The sequence below is a fragment of the Pan paniscus genome, chromosome 20 (genome assembly GCF_029289425.2).
Source record: "Pan paniscus chromosome 20, NHGRI_mPanPan1-v2.0_pri, whole genome shotgun sequence".
Lineage (NCBI taxonomy): Eukaryota > Metazoa > Chordata > Mammalia > Primates > Hominidae > Pan > Pan paniscus.
Window position 1 is genome coordinate 39,013,284 of NC_073269.2, and position 18,813 is coordinate 39,032,096.

Here is an 18,813-nt window from a genome sequence, read left to right on the forward strand (position 1 = left end):
AACCTGGGAGGCAGAGGTTGCAGTGAGCTAAGATCACGCCACTGCACTCCAGCCTGGGTGACAGAGCAAGACTCTGTCTCAAAAAGAAAAAAAAAAAAATTCAACAATCAGATTAAAAACAAAAAAAAATTCCTAACTTCTCCTGGAAAAAAAAAAAAAATTAGAAGATACAGCAACTCTGGCCCTACCCTCCATGAGGCAAACTGCAGTTGCCTCATCCAGACAGGGCATATGCTGTGCACTTCACCACAGTCCCCACCACTCCCTATTGTCTCACAGCACAGAATCCAGCCCCATTCACTCATTTAAAGCCCACCTGATCCCTGTAAACCTCGGAGCAGGTCACTTCTGATCTAGCCCAACAACTCTCAGCACAACAGGGGAACCTGAAGCCCAGAGAGGTTAAATGACCTGCTCTTGTTCAAAGAATCAAAGAACTAGTTAGCTAAAACTAGTTAAAACTAGGCAACCTGCCTTTTTTTTTTTTTTTTTGAGACGGAGTCTTGCTCTGTGGCCCTGGCTGGAGTGCAGTAGCGCGATCTCAGCTCACTGCAAGCACCGCCTCCCGGGTTCACGCCATTCTCCTGCCTCAGCCTCCCGAGTAGCTGGGATTACGGGCACGTGCCACCACACCCGGCTAATTTTTTTATTTTTAGTTTTAGAGATGGGGTTTCACCATGTTGGCCAGGATGGTCTCGATCTCTTGACCTTGTGATCCGCCCGCCTCGGCCTCCCAAAATGCTGGAATTACAGAAGTGAGCCACAGTGCTCACCGGCCCTGCTTTAAATTTCACAAGGACTGCCTCAATTTCAGATAAACTTCATCATATTTCTACCCTAGCTTTTCTCAAGGGAGGGAAGCTGGGAGAAGACAGAATATTGTCTCTGGTTGGCCTAAATGAAAAAGTACGGTCAGGCATGGTGGCTTACACCTGTAATTCCAGCACTTTGGGAGGCTGAGGCAGGCAGATCACCTGAGGTCAGGAGTTCCAGACCAGCCTGGCCAACACCGTGAAACCCTGTCTTACTAAAAGTATAAAATTTAGCCAGGCATGGTGGCACATGCCTATAATCCCAGCTACTCGGGAGGCTGAGGCACAAGAATCACTTGAATCCAGGAGGTGGAGGTTGCGCAGGTGAGCTGGTATCTCGACACTGCACTCCATCCTGGGAGACAGAATGAGACTCTGTCTCAAAAAAAACAAACAAACCTGAAAAAAGTGCATTTGAAATATTTGATGGCTTCCTAAAAAAACTCCAGGAAGCTCATGGACTCCCAGCTGGAATGGATCAGAGAAGGGGAAGACTTTGAAGGATCATAAAATCTGGTTTTTCAAGTGCCTGCCTAGCCACGATACCCTCTGACAGTCCTCAGATAAGGGCTTAGCACCCCCATTTCCATTCCTGCATTTCTGGGGACACCTCCAAACATCCCCCACCCCTATTCCAACAGATCTACCTTCCTTTGGGGGCTGCGGTAGGAAACCTGGGAACCAGAAGACAAACAGAAGGAAAGCAGGGCCTAATTTACAACTGAAACCACCCATGGCCTGCAGAGACAGCCACGTAATGGGTCGCCCAGGGACACTGAGGGGCCAGAGCGGAGCTTGGCAAAATGCCCTATTTGTTTTCGGGAAACCGTTGGTGCTTGTTGAGTCAGATTAATAAATACCTTCAGGGTTTCCTCTGACAACATTCTCCAGCAAGGGGTACTTTGAACCTTTAGGCCACTGTGAGAATCATTAACAACCCCCCACTCCTGCCCCTGCCAACCCAACCACTGCCAGTTTAACAATGAGCTTGAGTCAGGCTCGGGCCTCAGAAAGGGTGACTGCTGGTGTCGTTAAGAGAACAAGGCACACAAAACTGCCCTGGTTCCTGCCTGAGAAAGTCCAAGTTCCCTGCTCACAGGGGCCTCTCTGACCACCCTCTGTCTCTAAGGCTGGCCATCCTGGGCCAACCTCTATGATATTCAGAGTTCATTATTCCCTAGAAAACATCACTTCCCTAGGTGATCTGATTTGTTTACTTGTCTATAAAAGTCTCCTCCCATCCTCCAACAAGAGAAATCACAAAAGCAGAGCCTCGCCTGATCTTCAGGCACCTCAACTGTGCCTGCCACTTAACAGGTGCTCAATAGCCAGGCACAGGGGCTCACTCCTGAAATCCCAGCACTGTGGGAGGCTGAGGCAGGAGGATCACTTGAGGCCAAGACTTTGAGACCAGCCTGTGCAACACGGTGAAACCCTGTCTCTACTAAAACTTTAAAAAATTCAATTAGCCAGGTGTGCTGGCACGTGCCTGTAGTCCCAGCTATTTGGGAGGCTGAGGCAGGAGAACCACTTGAACATGGGAGGCAGAGGTTGCAGTGAGCCAAGATTGCGCCATTGCATTCCAGCCTGGGCAACAAGAGTGAAACTCCATCTCAAAAAAAAAAAAAAAGGTGCTCAATGAATCCATGAATAGGTAAATCAATTGTTGTCCACTCCTAGGAAAGCCATACAGCATCAAGGCTGCCCACCTGCCCCCTTGGCCACAGAGCAGGCCTGTCCAAGGGTCAACCAGAACCCTAGGCCACAAAACATACCACAGCCTTCCCAGCACATGACAGGGAGTCCCAAAATCGGGGGCCTCTCTCACATCACACAGACGACATGAGTTGCTCTCTGCTATGGGAGTGGACAATTCCCATGTCCAGACTTGTCTTGGGATAGGGACACTGCTTGACTTTTTAAAAGCCAAAACGCTACAGTATTTTTCCCAGCCTCCTCCAGTAACAACCTGCTTTGCACCCAGTTGCAAAAGGAGCTGGAGAAGAGATTCCCAGACAAACTTCCCACCCAGGACCTCAAGTTATCAGGTATTCCGTGAGTAACAAAAGCAACACAGGCCAGGCACAGTGGCTCATGTTTGTAATCCCAGCACTCTGGGAGACCAAGGCAGGAGGATCACCTGAGGACAACAGTTCGAGAACAACCTGGGCAACACAGCAAGACCCTGTCTCTACAAATAATTTTTAAAAAATCAGTCGGGCATTGGCCAGGCACAGTGGCTCACGCCTGTAATCCCAGCACTTTGGGAGGCTGAGGCGGGTGGATCACGAGGTCAGGAGTTCGAGACCAGCCTGGCCAAGATGGTGAAACCTCGTCTCTACTAAAAATACAAAAATGAGCCGGGCACGGTGGCGGGCACCTGTAATCCCAGCTACTCAGGAGGCTGAGGCAGGAGAATCACTTGAACCTGGGAAGCAGAAGTTACAGTTAGCCAAGATCACGCCACTGCACTCTAGCCTGGGTGACAGAGCAAGACTCCGTCTCAAAAAAAAAAAAAAATTAGTCGGGCATGGTGGTGCATGCCTGTGGTCCCAGCTACTCAGTAGGCTGTTAGGAGGATTGCTTGAAGAGCCCAGGAGGTTGGGGGCTACAGTGAGCTGTGATTGCACATTGCACTCCAGCCTGGGCAACAAGAGCGAAACTCCATCTGAAAAAAAAGAAAAAAGGTGGCATGGCGCCAGACGCGGTAGCTTGCGCCTGTAATTCCAGCACTTTGCGAGGTGGAGGCAGACGGATCACTTGAGGCCAGGAGTTCAAGACCAGGCTGGCCAACATGGTGAAACCCCGTCTCTACTAAAAAGACAAAAAATTAGCCAAGCATGGTGGTGCATGCCTGTGGTCCCAGCTACTGGGGAGGCTGAGGCAGGAGAATCGCTTGAACCCAGGAGACACAGGTTGCAGTGAGCCGAGATCACGCCACTGCACTCTAGCCTGGGCGACAGAGCAAGACTGTCTCCAAACAAACAAAAAACAAGGCGGCACGGGGCTAACCATGGTCTCCAGTAGAACTCTGAAGGAAGAAGAAACTCTGCATTCTTTGTAAACAGAAGGAAGCTGGCACATTGTCTTTTGTTGCATTTCGTTGCCTGGAGAGGGTCTAGACACAGGTAAGGCTTCTCTGAGTTCTATGCTGGATAAGTAACTGTTTTACCACGAGAGCATACTAATGAGTGCCCTAGATCACGGGGGTGTACTGAGCCCTCTCATTAGCAAGGTGGACACTGGCAATAGAAATATCCCCTCTCCTTCCTTTCTGCTTTTCTTTCCTTTATATATTCAATAAACATTTACCAAGCAAATTCTGCACCAGGCATAGTGTCAGGCAGTGGAGAAAACAGACAAGTCCCAGAGAAAGCCAGAAAACAAACCTCAAGACAAAAATTGAGCTTCCCATCAAGATGGCTGACTGAATTGAAGCCAAACGCCACACCGTCTGCATCTATCTCCCACCCACCCAATCCCCAAACACACAAACAGGCGGGGTAAAATATCTGTTTTCAACATAACCAAGCTATAGGCAAGAAAGGGATGACTCCAGATGCCAGAAATGAGGAGGAAACCCAAAGCTGAAACCAAGAGCCTGGCCTGGGAGTTTAGGGAACAGATGACTAGGACTCAGGAGAGGCAGGGAAGCCAGAAGACACCTACTTCAGAAGGTTTTCTGCTCCGGTCCTCATCCGCACGGCTTTCAGGATCTGCTGATTCAAAGCAGCTCTTTGATTCTGCAATTTACTCCGGCCGGTTTGTGCAAGGGGATTACAGCCCTGAGGAAAAATAAGAGATGCCCCTTCAGAGGTCGGCCACTCTAAAAATGATGACAGGGTTTAATATAATGGAAAATGTTTAACTTTAAAAATAATCTTTTCTGAAAACAAAGCATCTACATAGAAAATATTGAAAAGTATAAAGAAAAGTCGCTCATAACAACACAATTGCAAAACAGCCACTGTGAATTGGTCTTTCCTTCTCATCTATTTTATTTATGTAATTTATTTTGGAGACAAGGTCTGAGCTAGGCACTGTGGCTCATGCCTGTAATCCCAGAACTTTGGAAGGCCAAGGCGGGTGGATCACCTGAAGTCAGGAGTTCAAGACCAGCCTGGCCAACATGGTGAAACCCTGTTTCTACTAAAAATACAAAAAATTAACCAGGTGTGGTGGTGGGCGCCTATAATCCCAGCTACTCAGGAGGCTGAGGCACAAGAATCGCTTGAACCTGGGTGGTGAAGGTTGCAGTGAGCCGAGATTATGCCACTGCACTCCAGCCTCGGCAACCAAAGTGAGACGCTGTCTCAAAAATAAATAAATTAATTAAAGACATATCTCTAGGGCAGAGTTATAAGATCAAACCTTTTAGGGCTACCCATGGGCCAGCCCAATCATCCTCCAGGACAGAAAGGCACCCACACCCTTGTGACCGCTTTCCCCCTCACTGTTACTGAGTATCTACTTTTTTTTTTTTTTTTTTTTTTTGGAGACGGAGTCTCGCTGCGTGCCTAGGATGCAGTGCAGTGGCGCGATCTCGGCTCACTGCAATCTCCGACTCCTGGGTTCAAGTGATTCTCATGCCTCAGCTTTCCAAGTAGCTGGGACTACAGGTGCATGTCACCATGTCCAGGTAATTTTTGTATTTTTAGTAGACACAGGGTTTTGCCATGTTGCCCAGGCTCGTCTTGAACTCTTGACTTCAAGTGATCCACCTGCCTTGGCCTCCCCAAAGGGCTGGGATGGCAGGTGTGAGCCACTGCGCCTGGCCTACTTTTTTTATTTAGTAACAGCTTTATGGAGATATAATCCATATACCATACGTTTTGCCCTTTTAAAATAAACAATTCATTGGTTTTTAGTATATTCAGGAGTTACAGAACCATCAATGCTATCTGATTTTTTTTTTTTTTAGATGGAGTCTTGTTGTGTCATCCAGGCTGCAGTGCAGTGGCACAATCTCGGTTCACTGCAACCTCTGCCTCCCAGGTTCAAGGGATTATCTTGCCTCAGCCTCCCGAGTAGCTGGAATTACAGGTGCCCACCACCACGCCTGGCTAATTTTTGTATTTTTAGTAGAGACAGGGTTTCGCCATGTTGGCCAGGCTGGTCCTGAACTCCTAACCTCAAGTGATCTGCCTACCTCAGCCCCCCAAAGTGCTGGGATTACAGGCGCGAGCCACCACGCCCATCAACCACTATCTGATTTTAGAACATTTTCATCACCCTAAAAAAAAAGCAAGTAGCCATTAGCATCACTCCCCATTTCCTTTTCCCTTTAACCCCAGCCCTAGGCAACCACAAATCTACTTTCTGTCTTTACAGGTTTGCTTATTCAAGATTATTTCATATAAACGGAATCATATAATATGTGGCCTTTGCATCTGGCTTCTTTCATTTGCCATGATGTTCTCAAGGTTTATCCAGGTTGTAGCATGTATCAGAACTTTGTCCGTTTTTGTCCCTGAATAAGATTTCATTACATAGATACACCACACTTGTGTACTTTATCCATTCATCATTCATCATACAATGGGCATGGGGAGTGTTTTCACTTTTTGACTATTACGAATAAGGCTGTTTATGTGCGTACAAGGTTTTATCTGGATATATGCTTTTGTTTCTCTTGGCTATAAATATAGAAATAAAATTTCTAGATCAGGTGGTTTTTTTGTTTTGTTTTTATTTTTGATTCTGTTTTTTTGAGACAGAGGCTTGCTCTGTCGTCCAGGCTTGAGTGCAGTGGCTCGATCTCGGCTCATTGCAACCTCTGTCTCCCAGGTTCAAACGATTCTCCTGCTTCAGCCTCCCGGGTAGCTGGGATTACAGGCGTGCACCACCATGACCAGATAATTTTTGTATTTTTAGTAGAGAGGCGGGTCTCATGATGTTGGCCAGGGTGATCTCAAACTCCTGACCTCAAGTGATCCGCTTGGCTTGGCTTCCCAATATGCTGGGATTACAGGCATGAGCCACTGAGCCCGGTCTAGATCATATGATTTATTCTATGTTTAATGATTTGAGGAACTATCAGGCTCTTCAAAGCGGTTATACAATTTTACAACCCAACTAACAGGATGAGAGTTCCAATTCATCTACATCTCACCAATACAGGTGCTGGTCTATCTTTTTTATTACAGCTATCTTATGTGTGTGCTGTCTCACATTGTGGTTTTGAATTGTGTCTCCCTGACAGTTAATGATGTTGAATATCTTTTCATGAACTTATTGGCCAACTGTATATCTTCTTCGAAGAAATATCAATTCAGATCCTTTGCCCATTTTTTTTTTTTTGAAACAGGGTCTCAGTCTGTCACCCAGACTGGACTGCTGCAGTGGTGTGATCTTGGCTCACTGCAACCTTCACCTCCTGGGTTCAAGTGATTCTCCTGCCTCAGCCTCCTGAGCAGCTGAGACTACAGATGCATGCCACCACGTCCGGCTAATTGTTTTATTTTTTGGTAGAGACAAGGTTTCACCATTTTTTTGCCAGGCTGGTCTTGAATTCCTGACCTCAAGTGATCTGCCCACCTTGGCCTCCCAAAGTGCTAGTCTTACAGGTGTGAGCCACCACACCCAGCTCTCCTTTGCCCAGTTTTAAACTGGATTGTCTTTTTATCTGTCTAGTTGAAAATTATTTTTAATTTCTGTCAAGTTGACATGCAAAAATAGATAGCTCATTCTTCAAATTTGTATGTTTATTATAACAGTGAAGGTAAAGGTTTTTCCATACAATCTTGACACTTTAATTTCTTTTTCAACAAATTGTGTTCTCTGACCATTGTGCCCTGGGGTATTTGGATTACAACGCTTCACGCTAAAAGTTTAAGATCAGAATAAAAGCTGCATTTTAACTCAATGGTGTTCTTCCCACCCCAGACAGGTAGAAGCCTCAGGACCTGGGTTACGCCCACATTCCTCTTTGACGCTTATCTCTAGGTCCTGCCCACTGCGGTTACTCCCTGGGAGCGGTCTGGCGGGTAGTATTACGTGGTGAAGAGACTGCCCTTTCTCTCTCCCTGAGTCACATCTCAGGCCTGCACACACCTGGCCTCTCTGACCTCTGCCCAAGCCACACCCATGGCCTGGACCCCAGGGAGGGAGATGTGAGTTATCTATAGCGGAAACCTCCTCAGGAATCCCAGTATTCTCCTTCCACAGAGATTTCTCATTCTTGGCCAGAATGGTCATGGTAGCTCACAACTGTAATCCCAAGCACTTTGAGAGGCTGAGGCCAGAAGATCGCTTGAGGCCAGGAGTTTGAGGCTGCGGTGAGCTACAATTGCGCCACTGCACTCCAGCCTGGATAACAGAGTGAGACTCTGTCTCTACAAATAATAATAAAAATTTTAAAATAATAATAAAAATAAAAGACTTCTCATTCTCATTTCCCATCAGGTCACCACCACCCGTCCCCCACATAGCCCCACAACCTAATTTTCCCTGTCTCGCAAGGACACTTTCCCCCAAGTTCAAATTGCACAGATATTCGGAATTCGAGTTGGCTTCTGTAGACAGGCTGGAGTGCAGTGGTACGATCTCAGCTCAGTACAGCCTCTGCCTCCTGGGTTCAAGTGATTATCCTGCCTCAGCCTGCTGAGTAGCTGGAATTACAGGCACCCACCACCACACCCAGCTAATCTTTCTATTTTTAGTAGAGATGGGGTTTCACCGTGTTGGCCAGGCTGGTCTCGAACTCCTGACCTCAGGTGATCCACCCGCCTCGGCCTCCCAAAGTGCTGGGATTACAGGCATGAGCCATGGCATCCAGCCCTGGAATGGATTTTAAAATTAATATCGTTTAAAGCATTAAACGGTTTCCAATTTTGTCTTTCTTCAGATTTAAGATTAAAATATCTTTGGCCGGGCATGGTAGTTCATGCCTGTAATCCCAGCACTTTGGGAGGCCGAGGCGGGTAGATCACCTGAGGACAGGAGTTCGAGAACAGCCTGGCCAACATGGTGAAACCCCGTCTCTACTAAAAATATAAAAATTAGCTGGGCGTAGTGGCATGCGCCTATAATCCCAGCTACTCTGGAGGCTGAGGCAGGAGAATCACTTGAACCCGGGAGGCAGAGGTTGCAGTGAGCCAAGATAACACCACTGCACTCCAGCCTGGGTGACACAGCGAGACTCAGTCTCAAAAACAAAACAAAACAAAACAAAACAAAACTTTAATGTTAAGCTATTATAATTAAATATTAAATAACTAAAATAACTGTTCATCTCTTTCCTTTCCACTTCCAAAAATGACGACGATTCAGTTTGACTCTGAATTACCTGGATCACCACTGCTGTGTTTCATTTTACAGGGAAGCTTGAATAACTAATTCCTTTATGTACATTCCCAGAGCTCAGATAAGCAGCCATTCCAAACTACAGATAAGAATGGTTTTTTTTCTGTTCGTATACTTTCCCCAACTTCTGCTGGCCTGGAATCAGTACGCCCTAACCAGCCCATAGATATGTGGTCAGGTTTCTAGATAAGGCATAGGAACACTTAGGGTTAGATTTGACTGAGTAATTGGGCCCGAAACCACATTACTTATTCCTGACAGGTAGGAATGTTGGGCTTTGCTGGGGAACACAAGAAACACTCACGGGGCTGTGTGTAGAAACTTCCCTGAGAGGTAAATCTGGACAAGACTGTCAGAAAGACTCCCTGGCATCACCAGAAACTATTGGCCATCTACTAGCCCCTGCCAGGGGCTGCTCTGTAGGGGACAAGGTGGCGGGTCCACCATCCCCACCCATATATTTCTCACCCCACCCCCTATCTTGTGTAATAACAAGACCTTAGCCCTGAACAAACAGCTTCCAGAATAGCCTCTGCAACTCAGAGACAGGGATTGGTTCTCAACAGAACACAAAGCCGCTTTGAAACTGGAGTGAGGGTTTGCACCAGGGACTGGGGCTAAACCTCTCACACCTGTGGGGCCAACTGAGCTGTCCTGACCTCGGGGTCTGCTGTTGACAAGTTCTACAGTGAAGTGAGACTTTCTCCTCCACAGAGTCTATTCCCTTCCCACACTAAGGTTCAGACATTTCCGTCAGTCCCGAAACTTGAAGAGTGGGCAAACAGCCAACACCCAAGAAAAGCAAGTACTGAGTGAACCCCCGTGTCATCACCGGCTTTACAGGCAACTCCTGGGGTCGGCCCGCTTATGTGGACCCTGGTACAGCATCTCGGATCCCATGGTTCTGCAGCAAGGAGGTTATATGAGCAACTTGAGATCCTAGAGGCAGGCAGTAAAAGTTGGGGTGAGATTTAAGACCCTGTCCTTCCTGCTGTTCCAGGATGAGCGGTGAGGCGGTGTGAGCGGTAGGAATGCGTGCAACCCCCAGACACCCCTTCATGGGTGATGGCTGCCCACCATCACCCCACATCTTTTGGGGGAACAGTGATGCCAGCCCACTCTCCCGCCTCATAGCCCATGATGGCCTGGTGGGGGGCAGGGGTGTGTGTGTAAATCCATGCTCCCCCAACATCCTTTCCAAAGGGAAGAACATCTGACTTCTGCCTGGCCCATTGGAAAACCAAAGCCTGAAGATCAGGGTCAATCGAAACCCATCAGGAAGAGGTCCTCATTGGCCTTGAACCTGGGAGGCTGTGACACTGAGCAGTTGCAGCCACCTTACCACCAGCAGAAGAGTGTCTCCCTAGACAGGGAACCAACCCCAGGTGGGCTGAGCTGAGAAACAGATTTGGCGATGTCATCTGCCCCTGGATCAAGCTAGGCCTGAAGCCATCCCTCTGTACTTTTCATTTACAGCAACCAATTCATTCCCTTCTTTGCCTAAGCCATTTTCTGAATCGAGGTACAATTTACATATAATAAAATACACATATTTTAAGTATATAGTTCAATGAGTTTGAACAAACATATAAACCTGTGTAACCATCACTCCTATCAAAATACAGAACACAGAACATTTCCATCATCCCCAGGCAACCAATACTCTGATTTCTATCACCACATATTTTTGTCTGCTTTTGAACTACGTAAACGTAATCAGATAGGATGTAGACTTTTGTGTCTGGTTTATTTTGCTCAATACCATGTTTTCAGATTCACCCATGCTGTTTCATTTACCAGTAGTTTGTTCCTTTTTTTTTTTTTTTTTTAAGACAGAGTTTCGCTCTTGTTGCCCGGGCTGGAGCACAGTGGCGTGAACTCGGCTCACTGCAAACTCCACCTCCCGGGCTCAAGCGATTCTCCTGCCTCAGCCTCCTGAGTAGCTAGAATTGCAGGCACCCGCCACCACACCCAGCTAATTTGTGTGTTCCTTTTTTATTGTGGGATAGAATTCTATTGGAGGAACATACTAGGGTGTGTTTATCTGCCAAAGCTATTTTGGATTAAATTTTCTAGCACCTGCAACTAAAAAAGTACTAACTCAAATAAGTTTACCTAGAGTGAAAACTCTTTTCTTTCCTTTGAGACAGAGTCTCACTCTGTCACCCAAGCTGGAGTGCAGTGGCATGATCTCAACTCACTGCAACCTCCGCCTCCTGGACTCAAGCGATTCTCCTGTCTCAGCCTCCTGAGTAGCTGGGATTACAGGTGCGCACCACCATGCCCGGCTAATTTTTGTATTTTTAGTAGACACAGGGTTTTGCCATGTTGGCCAGGCTGGTCTCAAACTCCTGGACTTAAGTGATCTGCCCACCTCGCCCTCCCAAAGTGCTGGGACTACAGGTGCGAGCCACCGCACTGGCCTAGAGTGAAAACTCTCTTTACAGGTCACTTACATGCCCTTAATGTACAGTCAGATTGTTCACCTGTAGACACGTATTTAAGAGCAGCACCTAGACAAAGCCCACAGGCAGGAAGACTGTACTTCCAGGGATCATTTCTACAGTTCGTTACTAGAGAAGTTTCTCTGTACATGTACAGCAACCGTTTATATTAGTGTGGCACACACCTATCTGAAAGCTTTGAGTGCAGAAATGCGGATTCACCTTGCTTGTAACTACTGTTCTTAAGCTCATAAAACAGCTAAATAATGTGGTGTAACAACTAAATGTGTGCCCAGAGAAAAGCCTCAGATTGTTATCCTAGGTGAAATCTGTTCAGTGAACAGACAGATCACAGCTACAGTGACATTTCTGCCACTGTTACAAGTTTCTTACAAAGTGAGAAAGTGGCTGTCTAAAATCAGACAAAGGCCTGGCATGGCGGCTCACATGTATAATCATGGCACTTTGGGAGGCTGAGGTGGGCGGATCACTTGAGGTCAGTAGTTTGAGACCAGACTGGCCAACATGGTGCAACCCTGTCTCAAGCAAAAAATACAAAACTTAACCCAGGCGTGGTGGCGTGTGTCTATAGTCCCAGCTACTCAGGAGTCGGAGGTTGCAGTGAGCCGAGAACTTGCCACTGCCCTCCTGCCTGGGTGACAGAGTGAGACCCTGTCTCAAAAAAAAAAAAAAGAATTAAAGTCAGAAAGAGAGCCCTTACCAAAAACTGACCGTGCTGTCACCTTGATCTTGGATTTCTAGCCTCTAGTACTGTGAAAAATAAATTTATGTTAAGTTAAAAAAATAATTAAAACTGGAGGCAGGCACTTAATTAGGAAGAAAGGAAAGGGTGGTCAAGCTACTCCTGGAACAGGGCAGTTTTTCTTCCCCTATGGGGGCCCTGCTCCATTCTGGGCAGTGCCTGGCACCTGCTTCCCCTCCACTACAGGCAACAGTATGGGCCCTTCTTCTGCACAGCCAAAGATAAAGCTCACACATGCAGAGGTGTTTCCAGCAAATTTAGGGCAATGTGCAAGCTTGGGATCTAAAGGTTCAGGCGTAAATCTAAGTGAGAGATGACACGGTAGGGCTGGGCCAGCTCCCAGCCAGAGAGACCTTCCCACGGGATACAGGAAGGCAGGTGTTTTTAGCTGCTTCTCCAGCAAAGATTATTTTCTCTGCCTTTCTCACTCCTTCCTGGTTACGCAATCCCTCACTCAACCACCAAACTCTGGAAAACAGAATTGCTTGTTTATAAGTCAGCCAGAGCAATCAATGAGAAAGCACAGAAAATAGCATGCAGTACCCTGCAATACACACATACATCTAATTTAACTTTTCACCACACTGGAGATTCAGGGCAGGCTGGGTGGAAAGAATCTAGTTTGTCCATGTCCATAAAAATAAAAACATGAATTCAGTACTTGTCAACAGCCCTCCTGCCCTTCCAGGATCTCTGCCAGGTGTCAGGGCTGGAGGTTAGGGCCCAGCCGCCTCCCCCGGGATTCCCAATCCATTCACACAGGGGTGGAGGGGGTCTCGATATGAATCAACACAGCCATAATCTTTAGTTACGAGCTCCCTTCAGTCTCTTCCAGAAATCTCTATAAACCCCTACTGTGTGCCAATCACAGTTATTTTTCAATATGCTGAATAACTTTTTTTTTTTTTGAGACGAAGTCTTGCTCTGTCGCCCAGGCTGGAGTGCAGTGGTGTGATCTCGGCTCACTGCAACCTCCACCTCCCGGGTTCAAGCGATTCTCCTGTTTCAGCCTCCTGAGTAGCTGGGATTACAGGAATGTGCCAACACACCTGGCTAATTTTTGTATTTTTTTTTTTTTTTTTTTTCTTAGTAGAGACGAGGTTTCACCATGTTGGCCAGGCTGCTCTCGAACTCCTGGCCTCAAGTGATCCACCCACCTCAGCCTCCCAAAGTGTTAGGATTACAGGTGTGAGCCACTGCGCCCAACCTTGAATAACTAGGCTTTTACTGTGCCTCCCACCACATCAAATCGTGAACATTTCCATGAATCAACTGTATTTCCAGACCAATGATCTGCTTATTTCAACTGGTAGGACACACTCAACAACAGTTTTAACAGTTTTGCTTTTTTTTTTTTTTTTTTTTTTGAGATGGAGTCTCGCTCTGTTGCCCAGGCTGGAGTGCAGTGGTGCGATCTTGGCTCACTACAACCTCTGCCTCCTAGGTTCAAGCGATTCTCCTGCCTCAGCCTCCAGAGTAGCTGAGATTACAGGCGCACGCCACCATGCCTGGCTAATTTTTGTATTTTTAGTAGAAATGGGGTTTCACCATGTTGGTCAGGCTAGTCTTGAACTCCTGACCTCGTGATCCACCTGCCTTGGCCCCCAAAGTGCTGGGATTACAGGCGTGAGCCACTGCACCCGGACACCCAGCTAATTTTCATATTTTTTACTAGAGACGTGGTTTCACCATGTTGGCCAGGCTGGTCTTGAACTCCTAAGACCTCAGGTGATCCACCTGCCTCAGCCTCCCAAAGTGCTGGGATTACAGGTGTGAGCCACTGCGCCCAGCCTCTTGTTTTTGAGACAGGATCTCACTCTCTTGCCCAGGCTGGACTGCAGTGGCGTGATCTCCATTCACTGCAGCCTCAACATCCTGGGGCTCAAGCAATCCTCCCACCTCAGCCTCCCAAGAAGCTGGGACTACGGGTCCACACCACCACACTTGGCTAATTTTATTGTATTTTTTGTAGAGACAGAGTTTTGTCGATGCAGCCCAGGCTGGTCTTGAACTCCTGAGCTCATGTGATCTGTCCACCGTGGCCTCCTAAAGTGCTGGGATTATAGGTGTGAGCCACTACATCCAGCCTTGTTTTTTACCGCCTGCCCTTTTTTCTTCTTTGTTTTTTTTTTTTTTGAGACAGAATCTTGCTCTGTCACCCAGCAGGCCGGAGTGCAGTGGCACAATCTCAGCTGACTGCAACCCCCACCTCCGAGGTTCAAGCGATTCTCCTGCCTCAGCCTCCCAAGTAGCTGGGATTACAGGCACGCAGCACCACGCCCGACTAATTTTGCATTTTTGGTAGAAACAGGGTTTCACCATGTTGTCCAGGCTGGTCTCGAACTCCTGACCTCAAATGATCCTCCTGCCTCGGACTCCCAAAGTGCTGGGATCACAGGTGTGAGCCACTGTGCTGGTCCCCTTTTCTCTTGTTACAATCAAATGGAAACCTGGCCATAGGGAACTCCGAGGGTCTGAATGGGCAGCCCTGAGGGACTCACATCATTCACCGTGGTGTCTCCGTCCCTGGTGCTCCAAGTGGGGAACCTTGTCCTCACTTGGCACCCATTACTGCTGCTCTGCCAGACACCCAGCCTCTGGCTGAGCGGTACCTGCAGTTCGACTGTGTCCTATGGCTACCTCCAATGCAGCCTTTGTGTCACGGGACGCTGGTACCTGAGCCAAAGGAGGAAGTGTTGATCAGGCTAAAGCCAATGCCCAGTAGCATCAGGTGGTGTCGTGGCAACCATCCAAATGGCCCCAGGAAACAAGGGACATTTACAGTGTTACAGTTCATCACGTTGTCTCTCCTCTGAGTCACCCTGAAAATTCTGTTTCTGCCAGGGGATACCTCCCAGCCAGGATCCCACAGTTGAAGACTGTTGGTCAGGCAGACCCTCGGGGCTGATGGCGGATACCATGCAGCTGGGCAGACCCTCCCCTCTCCAAGGCCACAGTCAGCCTGGATCCAGCCTGGCCTTTAAGATCTGGCTTAGGGCTGGGTGCAGTGATTCACACCTGTAATAGCCCACCACTGAGATGGGAGGATTGCTTGAGGCCAGGAGTTGAAGACCAGCCTAGGCAACACAGTAAGACCCCATCTCTACAAAAAATAAAAATAAAAATCAGCCAGGTGTGGCAATTTTTAATCACATCTCTAGTCCCAGCTAGTTGGGAGGCTGAGGCAGGAGGATCACTTGAGCCCAGGAGGTCAAGGCTACAGTGAGCTACAACGGTGCCACTGCACTCCAGCCTGGGTGACACAGCCAGATTCTGTCATCTTTTAAAAAAAAAAAACTGTTTTAGACCATCATGGGGAATCAGGAGTGGGGTCAGCATCACCAACCTTTACTCTCCTCTGCCTCCCTCCCTCTCCACCTGGGAATTGACTCAAGGGTCCAAGGGGATGGATCTAAACAGCCGGAGAGGTAGTATCAGTACCAATAGAGCTGGAGCTGCTGATCCCACATGACCCACGCTGTGCCTGGTGGACTCAGCCCATCAGAAGGCTTCCTCATCCACACATGCGCTCATAAAAGATGCACACAAGTGTCTAACACAAAATTAGCCCTCACTAAGATGAATGCTGCTCATTCATCAAAGAGTAGATCCCTGCTCCTTGCAGAGAGAAGACTGCAAGGAGCTTCTGGGTTAAAAAAACAACAACAACAACAAACGAAAATTCTCCTTCCTTCTCTGCCAGAGCCTCCAGGAAGCCCAGAGTCAACAGGGACCATAAACCAGGACACAATGAACCCGGAGGCCCTGTCCAGGCTGGAGGTTTCTGTGAACAAGAAACAACTTCTCCTACAGCTCTTGAGTAAAAACAATGGAGCTAAATTCATTTTGGGGCATTAGCATTCCCAAAGGATGAAGAGGCAGAGATAAGAAGTGACAATGCCTCACTGTGTACTCACTTCTCCTCTTCCACATAGTGCCAAGACCTTTCATTTCGGGCCTTTCAATGGCCCTGGGGAAAGGCTTTCTCTAGTTTGTTTCCAGCTGCTTTTCTTTTCTTTTCTTTTCTTTTTTCTTTCTTTTTTTTTTTTTTTTTTTGAGACGGAGTTTTTTTGCTCTTGTTGCCCTGGCTGGAGTGCAATGGCGTGATCTCAGCTCACTGCAACCTCTGTCTCTCAGGTTCAAGCCATTCTCCTGCCTCAGCCTCCCGAGTAGCTGGGATTACAGGCATGCACCACCACACCCAGCTAATTTTGTATTTTTAGCAGAGACGGGGTTTCTCCATGTTGGTCAGGCTGGTCTCGAACTCCCAACCTCAGGTGATCCACCCACCTCAGCTTCCCAAAGTGCTGGGATTACAGGCATGAGCCACTACCCCCGGCCTTCCAGCTGCTTTTCTTCATGGCCACAACAGATTTTCCTGTGAGTTTTAGTACTGTGGGGTACAGGGGCAGTTGCAAAAAAGGAATCTCTATCAGGATGCAGCATTCTAGAAAATTACATTACTCTGCATTTAACTACAGGCCAGAGAACAATAATTCTTCCAAGATTTTCAGTAGGAAGAGCATAAAAATCTGGGGAAAAGAAGTTGCATTTCCACTTCTTGAGAAATTATAGTAATATAAGTTGAGAAAGTAATTTATAATCATCTTATAGAGCTGTACCTCTGCTTAAACACAGTAACATAATGAGAAAGAAAAAATATAGTGAGAAGCCAGGGAAAGCTGGGTGTGGTGGCTCATGCCTGTAATCCGAGCACTGTGGAAGGCTGAGGCTTGGGCCCAAAGAGTTCAAGACCAGGCCGGGCGCAGTGGCTCACGCCTGTAATCCCAGCACTTTGGGAGGCCCAGGCGGGCAGATCACAAGGTCAGGAGATTGAGACCATCCTGGCTAACACGGTGAAACCCCGTCTCTACTAAAAATACAAAAAAAAAAAAAATTAGCCGGACGTGGTGGCGGTCGCCTGTAGTCCCAGCTACTCAGGAGGATGAGGTAGGAGAATGGCGTGGACCCAGGAGGCGGAGCTTGCAGTGAGCCGAGATGGCGCCACTGCACTCCAGCCTGGGCAACAGAGCCAGACTCTGTCTCAAAAAAAAAAAAAAAAAAAAGAGTTCGAGGCCAGCTCGGGCAACACAGTGAGACCCTGTCTCTACAAAAAATTTAAAAATTAGCCAGGCTTTGTGGCTCATGCCTGTTGTCCCAGCTACTCAGGAGGCTGAGACAGGAGGATCACTGGAGCCAGGGAGGTTGAGGCTGCAGTGAGCTATGATCATGCCACTGCACTCCAGCCTGGATGACACAGCAACACCCTGTCAAAAAAGAAAGAAAAGACAAGAAAAGAAAAGAAAAAAGTGAGAGACATGATTTTATAATAGACCTGAGGCTGGGCATGATGGCTCACGCCTGTAATCCCAGCACTTTGGGAGGTCAAGGCAGGCAGATCACCTGAGGTCTGGAGTTCGAGACCAACATGGAGAAACCTTGTCTCTACTAAAAATACAAAATTAGCCGGGCATGATGGCACATGCCTGTAATCCCAGCTACTCAGGAGCCTGAGGCACATCACTTGAACCCAGGAGGCAGAGGCTGTGGTGAGCCAAGACCGTGCCACTGCACTCCTGCCTGGGTGACAGAGCGAAACTCCGTCTCAAAAAAAAAAAAAAAGATAGAAAAAAAAAAAATAGACCTGAAAGGTTTCTTTTTTCAGAGACCTCCCAAGGTACCAGCCCAGACCAGGAGATCTGTACTGCGGGTGTCCATTTCCAACCTGAGGCTAAGTTATGTCTTCAGGCTCTGTACAGCCAAGTCATCCTACCTGATTCCAAAAAGACCAATTAACAAGGGGACTCCTGGGCTTGGCGCAGTGGCTCACCCCTGTAATCCCAGCACTTTGGGAGGCCAAGGAGGTGGATCACCTGAGGTCGGGAGTTTGAGACTAGCCTGACCAACATGGAGAAACCCCGTCTACACTAAAAATACAAAAATTAGCTGGGCGTGGCGGTGCATGCCTGTAATCCCGGCTACTGGGGAGGCTGAGGCAGGAGAATTGCTTGAACCCGGGAGGTGGAGGTTGTGGTGAGCCAACACTGCGCTACTGCACTCCAGCCTGGGCAACGAGAGAGAAACTGTGTCTCAAAAAAAAAAAACAAGGGGACTCCCTCCATCTCCCACCAGTGACTGTCTTACACATTCAGGATCCACACCCAGCCCACATAAGGGACTTTTGAGCAATTAGGTGCACAAAACACAGTTGAAGCTCTGATTAAGGCCCGTGGACCACCCCACTTTTTGCTCTCTAAACTAAAGCCAAGAGGCTGATTCCAGGCCAGGCACCGTGGCTCACACCTGTAATCCCAGCACTTTGGGAGGCCAAGGCGGGCAAATCACTTGAGGTCAGGAGTTCAGGACCAGCCTGGACAACATAGTGAAACACCATCTCTACTAAAAATACAAAAATTAGCTGGGCATGGTGGCGGGTGCCTATAATCCCAGCTACTTGGGAGGCTGAGGCAGGAGTATTGCTTGAACCCCA

General features: G+C 47.8%; 1 protein-coding gene and 1 pseudogene across 2 annotated transcripts in view; one reads left to right on the forward strand and one right to left on the reverse strand.

Annotated features, from left to right (window-relative positions):
* The window catches only part of RHPN2 (rhophilin Rho GTPase binding protein 2), an 86,902-nt gene that overhangs the window by 61,293 nt on the left and 6,796 nt on the right, over positions 1 to 18,813 (reverse strand). For both annotated transcript variants that reach the window (XM_034944621.1, XM_055103753.2), the window contains exon 2: positions 4,482 to 4,597. In XM_034944621.1, coding sequence (XP_034800512.1) covers positions 4,482 to 4,597 — 116 coding nt within the window. The remainder of the gene's footprint in view (positions 1 to 4,481; positions 4,598 to 18,813) is intronic.
* LOC112437928 (small nucleolar RNA U3) lies at positions 11,652 to 11,753 on the forward strand (annotated as a pseudogene).